The sequence below is a fragment of the Salvia splendens genome, chromosome 21 (genome assembly GCF_004379255.2).
Source record: "Salvia splendens isolate huo1 chromosome 21, SspV2, whole genome shotgun sequence".
Classification (NCBI taxonomy): Eukaryota; Viridiplantae; Streptophyta; class Magnoliopsida; order Lamiales; family Lamiaceae; genus Salvia; species Salvia splendens.
Genome location: NC_056052.1, coordinates 12,093,507 through 12,107,644, shown reverse-complemented (window position 1 = coordinate 12,107,644; position 14,138 = coordinate 12,093,507). Strand labels below are relative to the sequence as shown.

Sequence of the window (14,138 nt, the reverse complement as noted above, 5' to 3'; positions counted from 1 at the left end):
TTGAAATTTTTTTTATTAAAATTCGATTTTTTAAAAAAAATTTGAATTATTGCGTCATCCGTGACGACGCCCACTCGCGGGCCAGCGAGTGGGTGTCACGCATGCATCGGGGGCGCGCCACGTCGCCCGGGCGCGTGACGGGCCGGTGCGTCCCTTGTCTCGCGGATGCGGGCTACGGGACGGGTTGGGGACGGGCTACGGGATGGGACGAGGGTTGCAACGCGTCCCGCGGCGGAACCGTCCCTCCGGGACGGAACGCGAGCCGCGCGCGGGACGCGTAGTGGATGCTCTTAGCATCACTCTATTTCAAAGCATGGTCTCTTAGCATCACTCTTTCTCCATTCTCTTTCTCTCTCTTTCTCTTCTCCATAAACAATGACGGCCGCCTTGTTGAGATCTGCTCTGCGACGGAGAGAGGCAGCGTCGTGGATGTCGAGCCGTGGCTTCGCTTCGGCGTCGGGGCAGCAACGGAAGGTAGCTATTTTGGGCGCCGCTGGCGGGATTGGACAGCCGCTATCTCTTCTAATGAAGCTGAATCCAATGGTTTCACACCTCTCTCTGTACGATATCGCCGGAACGCCTGGTGTTGCCGCTGACGTTAGCCACATTAATACCAGATCTGAGGTTTTAATCCTTCATTTTTATCCTCTTTTGGGGGTTTTAGATCTGAGTTTGTTTGGTCTTCCCGAGTTGATTTACTGCTAAATTTTAATCCCAACTCTACTAATAGCTACTGTATTAGCTTAGCCTCTCTTTTTTTCTACTATATTTCCTACCAATATTTGCATATTAAGTAGATATTTGAATATGTTCATGTTCATTCTCCAACCATGATCGAATGATGAGAATGTATTACTTAAGTTTTAATATAGTATTGCTTTCTTCCCTTTCTTATCCTGTTAAAATGGAAAAATGAAAATATAATTAGTTAGCTTTTAATTTGTTTGTTTAGCATTTTTCCAGCCTATATATAAGCCCCAAAATGTAGTCAATTAATGAAATTTCCCCTTTTTCTTCTCCATCTTTAAGTCGATGGTCATCTTCCATGGATTTTCTGTATTTTGATTCTCCATTTTTAACACTTCCCTTTTGTAGATTTTTTTATCATATCTTGTTTTCTGATGTAAAGGTGAAAGGATATGCCGGTGAGGATCAGCTAGGGGCAGCTTTGGAGGGTTCAGATATGGTCATTATTCCAGCTGGTGTGCCAAGAAAGCCCGGCATGACCCGCGACGACCTCTTCAAGATTAATGCCGGCATTGTTAAATCTCTTTGTGAGGCAATTTCCAAATATTGCCCCAATGTAACATGCCTATCTCTCTTTCTCTTTGCATTCCCATTTGTTAACATTTGATTTCCTATGCTATTATTGTGTGTTTTGATTTGTGTGGTCCTTTTCAAAAATACAGGCTCTGGTCAATATGATCAGCAATCCTGTGAATTCAACTGTGCCAATTGCTGCTGAAATCTTCAAGATCAAGGGAGTATATGATCCGAGGAGACTCTTTGGTGTAACCACTCTTGATGTTGTTAGAGCCAAAACGTTCTACGCTGGCAAGGCCAATGCCAATGTTGCTGGTATGATTATTTTTCTGTCCGGTAAATTGCTTTTTCTTAGGTATTTCATCTGGATTTATATTTTTGCAATACATATTTGCAGATGTCAATGTACCTGTTATTGGTGGACATGCCGGGATTACTATTCTTCCTTTGTTTTCACTAGTACTGCATTTTCACAAATCTTTTTTCCCATTTCATTCATGCAATTGTAGCATATTTGAGACTAAAACTTACTACATTTGTATAGGCCACACCATCAGCAAATCTGTCAGCTGAAGAAATTACAGCTCTTACTAAAAGAACACAAGATGGTGGGACTGAAGTTGTTGAAGCCAAGGCTGGGAAGGGATCAGCTACGCTTTCAATGGCGTAAGTGATAGAACCCACTTTTTTTACATTAACTATTTTCTTATATTTTGGAAGACTATGTTTGTGTAGGGATATAAATTCCTATTATATTTGACTTAGTGTGGTTAGTAGAAGAGCAAATTGCTGGAAAATATCACTTAGTTTGGTCAAATTCTAGTCATTCTAAAATAGCAGATTATATCATAACTTTGACATTTTTCTCATTGTCCCACTTATTTGTATTTGGAGGAAATTGTGTATGATGTGTAAGCTGAAATCCATGATTTTGTTTCTAAATTTGTATGTTGGCTTAAAAAGCCATTGATTTTTTAGTATGGAAAATATACTTAGAATATAAGATCAAACTAAAGTATTTAAGCTTTGAAATCTTACATAATTTTTCCTCAAATCTAAATCAATGGGACAATTGAAAAATGTTAAAGTTATGGTAGTATTATTTTTAATGTTGTGAGATTGACCAGAATTTGACCAATTCTAATAGTTTTTCTGGCAATTTGCCCTAATCAAAACAATCTGCAACTAGGTCATGTTCTATTTACGATACAAAGTTGATCGTATTCTATTGGTTTCTCTACGCAATGAATTATCAGGTATGCTGGTGCTATATTTGCGGATGCTTGCTTAAAAGGACTTAATGGAATCCCTGATGTGGTGGAATGTTCATTTGTTCAATCAACTGTGACAGAGCTACCTTTCTTTGCATCAAAGGTGAGACTTTGATACTTTACAGTTTGCACTTTGTGCCTACTTTACAGTCTTCCAATAAGCATATGTTATTCTTGTAGGAAAAACGTGTGGAATTGTGAAAAGGCTAGGCCTTTGGCCTTTCACTTCCATTTTTTTATGAGGTGTCTTGAAGGCTTTGCCTTTTGGAGTCCAATTTCCTATCCTATAAATAGGTAGGATTTGGAAGAAGAGATACACAACAAAACAAATCACTCTCTCTAGCTTAAGCATTCTAGTTCGCATTAGGAGCATTGCATTGCTCGGTTCTCGCCTCCAATTCAAGTTCGCCGGTGCCTACGAGTTTGAGGTGCTTCAACTCGATAGGAGGAAAGTCGTTTCATCTTTGGGGACATTACGCCAATCCGTGAGCACTAGCCGGGGCGTATTTCGTCTTGCGGAGAGAGGGATACCTCGACTCGACTTGAAGAATACTATAGTTTGCATCTCTTTACTTTCGTTGTAATTTATATTATTATATTTACCTTCCAGTTTTGTTCTTTTGTAATAGCAAGAGTTTTCCCGTGTAAAGGCTACAATATTTCCAACAATCGCAAGGCTATTGGTTCTTTTGTAAGATTGTTGGAAATATTGTAGTCTTTACACGGGAAAACTCTTGCTATTACAAAAGAACAAAACTGGAAGGTAAATATAATAATATAAATTACAACGAAAGTAAAGAGATGCAAACTATAGTATTCTTCAAGTCGAGTCGAGGTATCCCTCTCTCCGCAAGACGAAATACGCCCCGGCTAGTGCTCACGGATTGGCGTAATGTCCCCAAAGATGAAACGACTTTCCTCCTATCGAGTTGAAGCACCTCAAACTCGTAGGCACTGGCGAACTTGAATTGGAGGCGAGAACCGAGCAATGCAATGCTCCTAATGCGAACTAGAATGCTTAAGCTAGAGAGAGTGATTTGTTTTGTTGTGTATCTCTTCTTCCAAATCCTACCTATTTATAGGATAGGAAATTGGACTCCCAAAGGCAAAGCCTTCAAGACACCTCATAAAAAAATGGAAGTGAAAGGCCAAAGGCCTAGCCTTTTCACAATTCCACACGTTTTCCTACAATTCTGACAATATCTTGTACAATGGCATCGACAGGTGAGACTTGGGAAGAATGGCGTGGAGGAAGTTTTGGGTCTGGGTCATATGACTGATTTTGAGAAACAGGGACTGGAAGCTTTAAAGCCCGAGTTAAAGAGTTCGATTGAGAAGGGCATTGCTTTCGTCCATGACAATTGAGAAAGCCATACTAATACTGACTCAATTTTGGCAGTGTTGTATTATCTACTGGTTTTTCAAGCCACATGAGTGGAGTCTGGCTTCCTTTGCAAGGTGACATTGTAGCAATAAGGGGAGTGTATTCTTGGTTCTGAACCAATTCTACTGGAGTATTTTTTTTTAGAGATTATGTGCGCGAGCTTTTTAGAAGGACAAGGTGTCAATTCAAGTCGCTGGTTCCTTGAAACGAGCATTCAAAAAGCTGGTTTATGGAAAGAGGCAAAAAGCACATAATATTTAAATGGATAAGGCAATAAAACGAGCACATTTAAGTTCATACTATATTTTATTATTATTTGCTAATTCCGTAAATTTGATCTATTTGGAATAACCCTTTTGTGAGCATTTTGGTAATGTATTTTTTTGGATAACACAACATAAATTTAAAGGCTGGTTCACTTTCTTAATAGTTTGCCAATTTTTTTTCTTAATAGTTTGTCAATTTTTTTGACAAGCAAATGAACGGTACTCCCTCCGTCCCAAAGTAAATGTGACACTTGAAATTGGCACGGGATTTTAGGAGGTATTATTTTGTGTGTTAGATAGAAAGAGAAAATAATATATTTATATTAATGTGAGAGAGCTTTTTTTAAAAAGAAAATGTGACATCTTTTATTGGATAAACTAAAAAAGAAAGTGTGACATCTACTACGGGACGGAGGGAGTACTATCTTTGTCCTACTCTAAGTTGAGCATTTATATTATGACACGAGATTTTATGTAGTGTTGTCACGCCCGCATTTTCTAAAGATAGAAAACACGGTTGATCGCGACTAGGGGATGATTAAAGAAGCGGGGAAGAAATGGGAAAACAACACAACTCGACCATAGCTCGAAACAAATGGGAATAGCTCGAATAAAATCAGAGTATCTCAACAATCAACAACTCAAAAATGAATATTATCTCAGCGATACAGGAACTCAAAAGAAGGACAACTACTCAGCGGAAGTATTTGAGAGAAGGAATATGTCACGTGTGAAGACATGACACATTCTAGACACTTTAATTTCTTCAACGGTCTTACTCAACACTCACCGCACCCGTCACGCTCAACCTGCACATTTTTTTAAAAAATGCAGGGCTGGGTACTTGATGCACTCAGTGAACACATGCCGAAACAATTTTCATAAAATATTGTGTCAGCATTTAAAAGTGAACTCGGGGTTTTACAAAAGACCAAGTCACCAAAACATTTTCTCGCTCAAAAGTATGGTTGCAGTCCATTTTTCTCTCTCCCCGTACCATATCTGAACCTCATATGTGAAATGAGAACGTGGTCACATTCTCGATCACTGGACCGGCCAACTCGAAAGATAGCGTACGATCCCCTCTGTGTACACTAGCTTGAATAGGGACTCACTCCCTAGACAAACCCGAATTCGATTAAACTCATGACTTCTAGTAGGGACTCACTCCTCACTAGGCGATCAGATAGGTACATCCTCAAAAACAAAATACGGCATGACACAACATATTTGGAATTTAAGCACATAACTCATACTTGAAAAAATATTGCATAAATTTAAAAGTAAGCCTACACAATAATGTAGGATAGAAAGCCCACCTCGTTCATTTAATTTTTTTGAATTTGAATTCCATATTTCGACTTCAATTTTGTCCGCAGAGAAATCCCTTCACGAGTCCATGCTTCTCTTCTCTTTCATTTATTTTCAAGGCCGACCATTGCGTTCCCAACTCCATCGACCCAACACTCCCAAAACTATTTTCTCTCTTTTTATTATCAAAAGCCCAAACATTAACTACTCCATTCCAAATCCTTTATCAAAACCCTCTGCCAAGATAGGCAATTTCCCATTGGATTTACTAACCCAAAAATCAGTGTGTTCCCCAAATTCCAAAATCACAGAGAACTCCAATTCCACTCCTAACATCATTCTTCTTCTTCTTCTACAATTAATTTGTACAGCAACGTCTCTATCTCCGACCTCTCTTCCCCAAACTCCTCTCTTACTCCTTCCTAAGTTCACATCATATATTTTACTTTCTCTCTCAATCTTACATTCATCTTCTTCTCCAGAAACAACACCCATCTCTCTATTTCTCTAAATCTTCTACCACCAAGCAGCCCCATTTCACCCTCTTCTTTCTCCATCGATCTCGCTGCTGCTCTCAAGTTTGCCTGCAGCGCTGGCGCTCACACGCCGCCGTCTCCTTCCTTGCTCTCTGCTTCTCGCTTTCTCCTCTCCCTTACGTTTTGTCCCTTGGAATTTTGAGATAATGGTTTAAATTGTGGAATATATATTTCCATGGGAAAAGATTTGACTAATTATTGGGCTCATAACAAGCGGTTTCCGACGATGCCTCCATTGTGGGTGTCCGCCATCGTCCGCGCCCTACTCCTACGCCCGATGCATCGTCCGCGGCCATCTCCTACGCCCGATGCATCGTCCGCGGCCATCGTCCGCGCCATTGTGGGCGACGCGGACGATGAGAGTGGACGATGGCACGCATTTTACTTGCTCGGTTCTCGCGCGAGCCGTCCCCCCGGGACGAGACTCTCGGCAAGACGGGACCGGGACGGAAGGCTGCAACGCTGTCTCGCGGCCGTCTCGTCTCTCTGAGACGAGACCGAGACGCCCGCGAGATTCGTTGCGGATGCTCTAAGGACAAGAAGAATACCAAATTGGACAACCCTAATGTGTTTGAGACAAGGGTGTTTTCGTTTGTACTATAATTACCAATAAACTCCTCAATCTTTGGTCATCTAACACATGTCTTTGGCAGTATAGTGGTCAAAACCTTCAAGTGTTTAAACACTAATTATACTTTAATTTCCTAAAATTAATTCCTTGATGCTTTTAATCCAAATTTTATTTTATTTCGCAAGTCTAACATATATATAAAAATTCTATGCTTAATTAATTCAAGCCCAAAACTTCGTCAAACAAATACACAATACATAAAAATAATTTTGTCTCGCAAAAATCAGATGCTCAAATTTAAGGGATAGGATCCCCTGCTGTGCTGAAATGCACAGCAGGGGCTGCTGCCTCAAACATTCAATTAAAATAATAATTTATTAATTTAATTAAATTAATTAATTAAATTGATTATTTTATTTCTTTGTATGAGGCTGCAGCCCCTGCTGTGCATTTCAGCACAGCAGGGGATCCTATCCCCAAATTTAATTAATGAAATTCTCAACTCCTACTTATAATAACTTTAGTTAATATGATAAATGAAGAAAATACAATTATAAAATCAGAACTAACTCGATAATCATCAATAACTTATCTCCAGGTGCACCACTTTAATTCGGAGAATTTCAAAGTTAACATGCTTGTCTTCAAGAAGAACTCGTTCACGAATCACAGCCGATTTCAAAATATTCCATCGAATAAATTTAGGTAAGTTCGAACTAAATATTACTCCATCCCTCTTATAAAAATAGACTACTTTTGTTATTTTGGTCCGTAATAGACACTTTTATTATGGTAACTTTTTCTCTAATGAGGCTGGTGAGCTTGCTTCATTCCACACTAACAATTACTCCAATTAGTTTTTTTATACCTATCTCATACTTTATTAATTGCACATTAAAATTGTACCGTTGTGTCATCCAGCATGTGTTATTTTTGTGGGACGGATTTAATACATACTCCTTCCATCCGGCCTTAAGCTAGACACTCTTTGTGGCATAGGATTTAAGAAATTACTCACTTTGTCCCACAATAAAAGTCATTCTTATTGTGGGCACGAGTTTTAAGAAATGTAAAGAATAGTGAATAGGAAAAGCTAGTGGAATATGAGACTCATTTTTTATATTGGTTTTATAATAAAATGTGAGTGAAGTGAGTTAGTGGAATGTGGGACATATTTACTATTTATGGTAAAAATGAAGTGTGACTTTTATTGTGGAACAGACCAAAATGACAAAGTGTGACTCTTATTATGGGACGGACCAAAATGACAAAATGTGATTCTTATTGTGGGACGATTGAATAAAATTTAAAGAGTTAAATGAAGAGAGAGTAAAAGTTTGGGAGAAAAAAGTACATGAGTGAAGGAATAAAATTAGGTGGGAGAATAAAGTACTTCATCCGTCCCATCAAGATGTCCACATTTTCCTTTTAGTTTGTCCCATTCAAGATGTCTACTTTCGATATTGAAATTAAATCTCTCTATCTTCTATCATCATTAAAATATTCAATTCCTTTTTTCACTCTACTTTATCACAAACAACTATTCCACCTAAAACTCCGTGCCACTCAAGAATGTGTTCATCTTGAGTGGGACGGAGGGAGTAAGAAAGATGAAATGTATTACTCCATCCGCCCGCCATTATTTGTCGGTTGTCACTATTTTTTGTTTGTCTGCCAATACTTGCCACACTTATTTTTTACTGCTCCCTTCATTTCATTCAAGATGTCCATATTCTTAAGTGGCACGTGATTTTAGGTGGAGTTGTTAGGTGGAGTAAGCACAAAAAAATAGTTGAATATTTTAATGAGTAGAGAAATGAGAGAAATTTATTTCAAATATAGAAAGTGGACGTCTTTAGTGGAATAAACTAAAAAGGAAAGTTGAAAATCTTCAGTGAGACGGAGGGAGTACTACTTTTCGTAATGGATCTCACATTCAACTAACTCATTCTACTCATATGGAGTATTATTATAAAACTATTATATAAAGTAAGATTCATTAACTTTTTCAATCCACTTTGTATTATATATTTTTTAAAACTTGTATCGGATCAAAGTGTGATGTTTAATAGCAGATATAGAGGGTATTTGTTACTATAAACGAAAATAACTTACTCATGGTGGGACATCTAAAAAGTAGAAAGTAAGTTGAAGAGTACATATAATATATGATTATTAAAAATGAACAGAAAAAATAGAGTTAGAGCATCTGCAGCGGCGGACGTCGGACCAGCGTGCCGGATGTTCAGGTGGGACGTCTGTCATTAGACGAGGGAGGGACGGATGCGGACGTCCGCTGCGGACACCGCAGATCCGCGGCTTTCTGACGACGTCCGTCATTGCGGGTTCCCGACGGACGTCCCGATTTTTAATTTAAAAAAACTCTATATATACGACTCGTTGAACTTCATTTCATTCACACCACTTGTTTTAACGAGTTTCTCTGTCTACGTTTCTTTTATATATCCAAAATGGCTAGTGGTAGTGGTGCGGGTGGTAGTGGTACGGGAGGTAGTGGTGGGGGTGCTGATGAAGTACTACGGCGAATTAAAGAACAGTTGCAGGCCGTTACGTCCAGGGAGATAAATCACGCGATACAAGCAGCCTTGCAGCAGCAACTGCAGCAGCCGGCGGTACCTCGACCCATCCATCGTCGAACTATAGTACCCCGGGACTACATCGCTGCACACCGTCGGCTGTATGAGGACTACTTCGCTCCGGAGCCGCGGTTTGGGGAGAACATGTTCCGACGACGTTTTAGGATGCATCGTCCGCTATTTCTGCGTATCGTGGGCGCTTTAGAGCGTCGATACGAGTATTTCAGGATGAGGGAGGATGTTGTTGGTAAACCCGGCCACACGCCCATACATAAGTGCATTGCCGCAATCAGGCAGCTGGCATACGGAGGTGCGACCGACATGTTCGATGAGTACCTCCACATCGGCGAGACGATTGCCCGCGAATGACTTAAGTATTTTTGTGAGGGCGTTAGGGAGATATTCAGGGATAGGTATCTTCGGAAGCCTACCCCCGAAGATTGCCAGGCTCTGATGGATATGCACGGGAGTCAACACGTGTTTCCGGGAATGTTGGGCAGCATAGATTGTATGCATTGGGAGTGGAAGAACTGCCCCGCCGTCTGGAAAGGGGTGTTCACTACCGGTTTCAAGGGAAAGAATCCCACGATGATCCTTGAAGCGGTAGCTGACGACCGGCTGTGGATTTGACATGCGTATTTTGGAGTAGCCAGGTCGATCAACGACATCAACGTCCTCCATTCGTCGCCCCTTTTCAACGACCAGTGCATGGGCGTTGGTCCGGCCTTCAGTTTCGTCGCCAACGGCAACCAACACAATATGTGCTATTATTTGGAGGATGGGATATACCCTATGTGGCCCGTCTTTGTGAAGACGATCAGATGCGCAACAGACGGAAAGAAGAACTATTTTGCGGGTCGTCAGGAGGCAGCGCGCAAGGATGTGGAGCGGGCATTTGGTGTGTTCCAGGCTCGATGGGCGGCAGTGAAGGGTCCATCACGGCTGTGGTATATTTACAACATCGCTGATATCATGTACGCATGTATATTATCATGCACAACATGATTGTCGAAGATGAAGGTCCAGCATTGACTGATTGAGCCAATGATGATGTTGATGCTGCCGGTCCAAGTTACGGCGTGGCCATCGCCAATGTACGTATGGGAATACCCCATGAAGAGGCCGATCGAGTCCGTGCATTTGCCGACATGCACCAACGACAAGTCCATATTCGACTCCAGAACGATATAATTGAAGAGCTATGGACGCGGAGGGGTTGATATTTATAATGTAATTTCTTTAAACTTTTATTTTGTTGAAATGTACTTTTTTTATTTTTTTTATTTAATGAAATTATCATTGCACTTTCTCCGTCCGTATTCGTGTTGAAATTTTAATTCTGTAAATTGTTTAATTTGGTGAATTTGTGCATTTTTATAATTGGGGATGTCCTTGGGATGTCCGTCATTGTGCAGTGGGATGTCCTTATGACGTAGCAGAAGGTGTTTTTGAGAAGTCCGTCGAGATGTCCGCCGGGACATCCGTCCCTCTGTGGATGCTCTTAAAGTACCACCTAAATATTACTCTCTCTGTTCCATTGAAGATGACACATTACTAATATAGAAACCCCTATATCCAAGAAAAAAGTAACCCCTGTATCCAAGAAAAAAGTAATCTTCCTTGGGATAGAGGGAGTAATTTCGAGCTGGAAAAAAGTTGGGAATGTGGAGTCTTGATCTCTATTTTCAATTCATGCAAAAACTGAGGGAAAAGATAATTCAATCTAAAAATTTAATATGTAGTGTAAAACAAAAATACAAGATCAAACTTAACTAATCAAAGTAAAACAGTTCATTATCTATTTTGTTAATTTCAAATTATAAAAATTGAATTTTATTAGAGTCAGTTTCAAGAAACTCCTCGGATAACACAGATTGAGATTATTCTAGAGAAATCGTAATAACATAAAACAATCAATTCATCTAAACATATGCATACCACAAACTAATTCACATCGATAACCAAGATGCAAGAGCAAGAAGAAATTATTCCTAAATTTAAATAATAAATTAAACAATAGAGAAGAGGGGCAAGGTTCTGTGGATAATAGTTCATAGAAACATGACTTGAAAAGCTAAGCATTTTTCACATATTTTAATAAAACCAAGAGCATAATAAACCAGTGCAGCAGAAGCAGAATTCTCAAGAAACAAGAGAACCACACAAGGTTAGGACACTCAGTTCATCTCGATATACATGTCTCAGTGGTTTGAAGAGGGAGGGAAATCTCTTCCTGGGATGTTCTGGCCTTGTGAAGGGTTTCCGGCATTTGGACCATAAGCATTCTGATATTGCCCTGGACCAGATCCCGGGTTAGGAGCGAAGTTGTGCTGACTTGGGCCAGGACCATATCCTGGGTTGGAGCCGAAATTGCCAGAGTTTGGGCCCGGGTAGTTCTGGTTCTGGTAGGGGCTTCCACCACCTGCATTAGCATATGGATTCTGATTTTGTCCCGAAGGAAATCCACCAGGACTTGGTCCAGGCCCTCCTGCAGGGAAACCACCACCGTGATTTGGTCCGGGACCAGGTTGGTAAGGAGGACCTCCACTGTTTGGGCCAGGGCCCTGCTGGAAGTTTGATGGATTGTTCGGTAGTGGTCTCTGATAGTTTCCAGTGTTGTTAGGCACAGGCCCACCACCCCCATTGTTAAGCTGTCCGCCCATATTGGGGCTGGGATTGGCTGGTGGTGGACCACCATTGAAGTTTCCGCCTGGGCCTCCAGGGTTCGGGCCTTGCAATTCTCTTCTTCGCTCGAAGTTTCTAGATCTGTCAAAGTTGCGAGGCCTATCATTACGCCTGTTCCTCTCATTTGCCCGGGCATTGTTCCTCACCCATTCCTCATGATACTTGGGGTCATATGGAACAGCCTGCCCATTGATAAATGGTTCACCTGCATTAAAAGACGAAAGGTGAAAGAAACTGTTAAACAGTACACTTTAATAATGGAAGAATATGAATGCGAACAAAATACTTAGTGAAACAGATATGACAAGAAATTCTATACCTCCATAGTCCTTGTTTTTAACATCCAAGTATGAATCAGGCAGCACCCACCGAACCTTTGGCAGCTCTAAAGACAATAGGTTGTTAAATCTAGATTAATCGATCCCATAAATATTAATTCCAAACAAAGCAACAATGAGTAAAACCTTTACCTTTTAGCTTGTAAGAGAGTTCTTCAGAGACAAGTGCTCCAAATGCAAAGTAATGCCTTGTAGAGACCGAATATATTTTCATCCTTGCTTCTTCCTCACTGAAATTTCAAATGTTAACAAGACATAGCATAGAATGTAACAAAAGTATATTCATCTATCTCATAGTTCTAAGCAGGGCACGTCAAAACTAATGCGCAGTCACTCTAATAAATCAAAATTGAAAAGAAGTCTTTTCCCCCTAAAGCAAATTATATTAAAAAAATGATGCAAAATAACCACTCGGCTCAGCATTTCCAGTATTCAATACCACTTTAATCATATTCAGAAACATCCAATTATCATACCGTTTACAACATAACCAGCAAGGCACTATTCATCATTAAAATACAAAACCGAACCCTAGATATACACATCATATCTCTAGCAATTCAATGAACATCACCAAAAAAACAACACAGATAATAAATAAGTCTAAAATTGTCAAACGATATACACATCATATCTCTAGCAATTCAATGAACATCACAAAAAAAACACAGATAATAAATAAGTCTAAAATTGTAAAACGTTATACACATCATATCTCTAGCAAAAGTCTGAAATTGTCAAACCTGCCAACCACCATAGCAAGCGTCTTAATGTAGCTATCGATGATTTCATCTCTAGTCGGATCGCCCTCCGGCTTCTCCACAACCACGAGCCAGTGCTCGAAATCACAACCGTCGAGCAGAATCGTCTCCTTCGGGGGGCGATTCGACCAGTTAGGGTTCGGATCATTCAGTGACGACGCAGTCTGCCGAGTCGAGAACGCTCTGGTGGAAATCGACGGAAGCAGGCGGCGGAAATAGGAAGCGGAAGCCGCGGCCACGATAGGGCGGAGACGGAAGAGAAATGAAGAGGAATTCGGCAGAACGGCGGAGACGGAGGCGCAGGAGTGTGAGAGCGCCGATGAGAGAGGCGGCTTGGAGGTGAGCAGGGAGCGAGCGAGGAATCTCGTTGCCATTTTCGCAGAGCGAGGGTTTCGTTAGTCGCTAAACCCTACCGATAGAGTGGAAGCTGATTAGTTTGAAGAGGAGGGTTTCGGTGTATAAATACACACAAATATTGTCTAAAAAGCCCCTGCTTTTTCTAAATATTGCTAAATGAGATTTCCATGAGTTGAGAATTGGTACACAAATAAAAATAAAGAACAATGAGAGATATTCTGTACAATATGCGATAATTACGTAACTCATACGGAAGGTCAGAATTTAAATTTATTTGCGAACTTATATCACTAAGATCCACCATTAAATACTAATAATTACGTGGGCAATTTTTCTCAAATTTTGTATATTTTATAAATTTTAAACAATTTATCCCAATACGAAACAAATGCGAAACATTTTATATGAATTAATTACCCTTATAATACACGCTCCCTTTTTTTCATTTGTGTCTATTAGTAGAAGTTTCATTCACATTTGACAAGAGAGTTTCATTCATTGGTGGCCTTGTAAATGGGTCTATGTCTCTGCATTACCGGAGAGTTTCTTCGAAAGGCCCGTGATGAAGTAGACGCGACAACGGATGCAGTAAACGTCGCCTTCTTAATTGAAAACCGAGGAAACATGTTGCCAAGATTAGAGTTTTTGCCATTTTACCAAACAAAAAAAACTCTCACTTCTCTTGTTTATGGAGAGGATAAATCATGCAGTTAAATAAAACAGCGGACACCACTACATTTTATGGTGTTGGAATTAGATACTAGACTTTTTCACTTTTTATTGGATGAAACAGTTCCT

General features: G+C 40.2%; 2 protein-coding genes across 2 annotated transcripts; one reads left to right on the top strand and one right to left on the bottom strand.

Moving 5' to 3' along the window:
- Window positions 1-326: 326 nt before the first annotated feature.
- On the top strand, window positions 327-4,250 carry LOC121785006 (malate dehydrogenase, mitochondrial-like). Its single transcript, XM_042183326.1, has 7 exons — window positions 327-624; window positions 1,130-1,303; window positions 1,410-1,578; window positions 1,661-1,722; window positions 1,808-1,929; window positions 2,520-2,637; window positions 3,759-4,250. Exons 1-7 carry the CDS (start codon window positions 376-378, stop codon window positions 3,897-3,899), a joined length of 1,035 nt encoding a protein of 344 aa, XP_042039260.1. The 5' UTR covers window positions 327-375; the 3' UTR covers window positions 3,900-4,250.
- A 6,916-nt stretch (window positions 4,251-11,166) lies between these two features.
- On the bottom strand, window positions 11,167-13,421 carry LOC121784873 (multiple organellar RNA editing factor 8, chloroplastic/mitochondrial-like). The gene is made up of 4 exons (XM_042183130.1): window positions 12,966-13,421; window positions 12,355-12,452; window positions 12,204-12,269; window positions 11,167-12,089 (listed from the first exon to the last, which is right to left on the bottom strand). The coding sequence occupies exons 1-4, from the start codon at window positions 13,355-13,357 to the stop codon at window positions 11,401-11,403; spliced, it is 1,245 nt and encodes a 414-aa protein (XP_042039064.1). The 5' UTR covers window positions 13,358-13,421; the 3' UTR covers window positions 11,167-11,400.
- Between the last annotated feature and the right edge of the window lie 717 nt (window positions 13,422-14,138).

Coding starts and splice junctions, on each gene's coding strand:
- LOC121785006 (XM_042183326.1), top strand. CDS start 376: ATGACGGCCGCCTTGTTGAGATCTGCTCTGCGACGGAGAGAGGCAGCG. Junction 1,579..1,660: donor GGCCAATGCCAATGTTGCTG/GTATGATTATTT, acceptor ACATATTTGCAG/ATGTCAATGTACCTGTTATT. Junction 1,930..2,519: donor TCAGCTACGCTTTCAATGGC/GTAAGTGATAGA, acceptor ATGAATTATCAG/GTATGCTGGTGCTATATTTG.
- LOC121784873 (XM_042183130.1), bottom strand. CDS start 13,357: ATGGCAACGAGATTCCTCGCTCGCTCCCTGCTCACCTCCAAGCCGCCT. Junction 12,453..12,965: donor CTTGCTATGGTGGTTGGCAG/GTTTGACAATTT, acceptor TTGAAATTTCAG/TGAGGAAGAAGCAAGGATGA. Junction 12,090..12,203: donor TAAAAACAAGGACTATGGAG/GTATAGAATTTC, acceptor CTTTTAATGCAG/GTGAACCATTTATCAATGGG.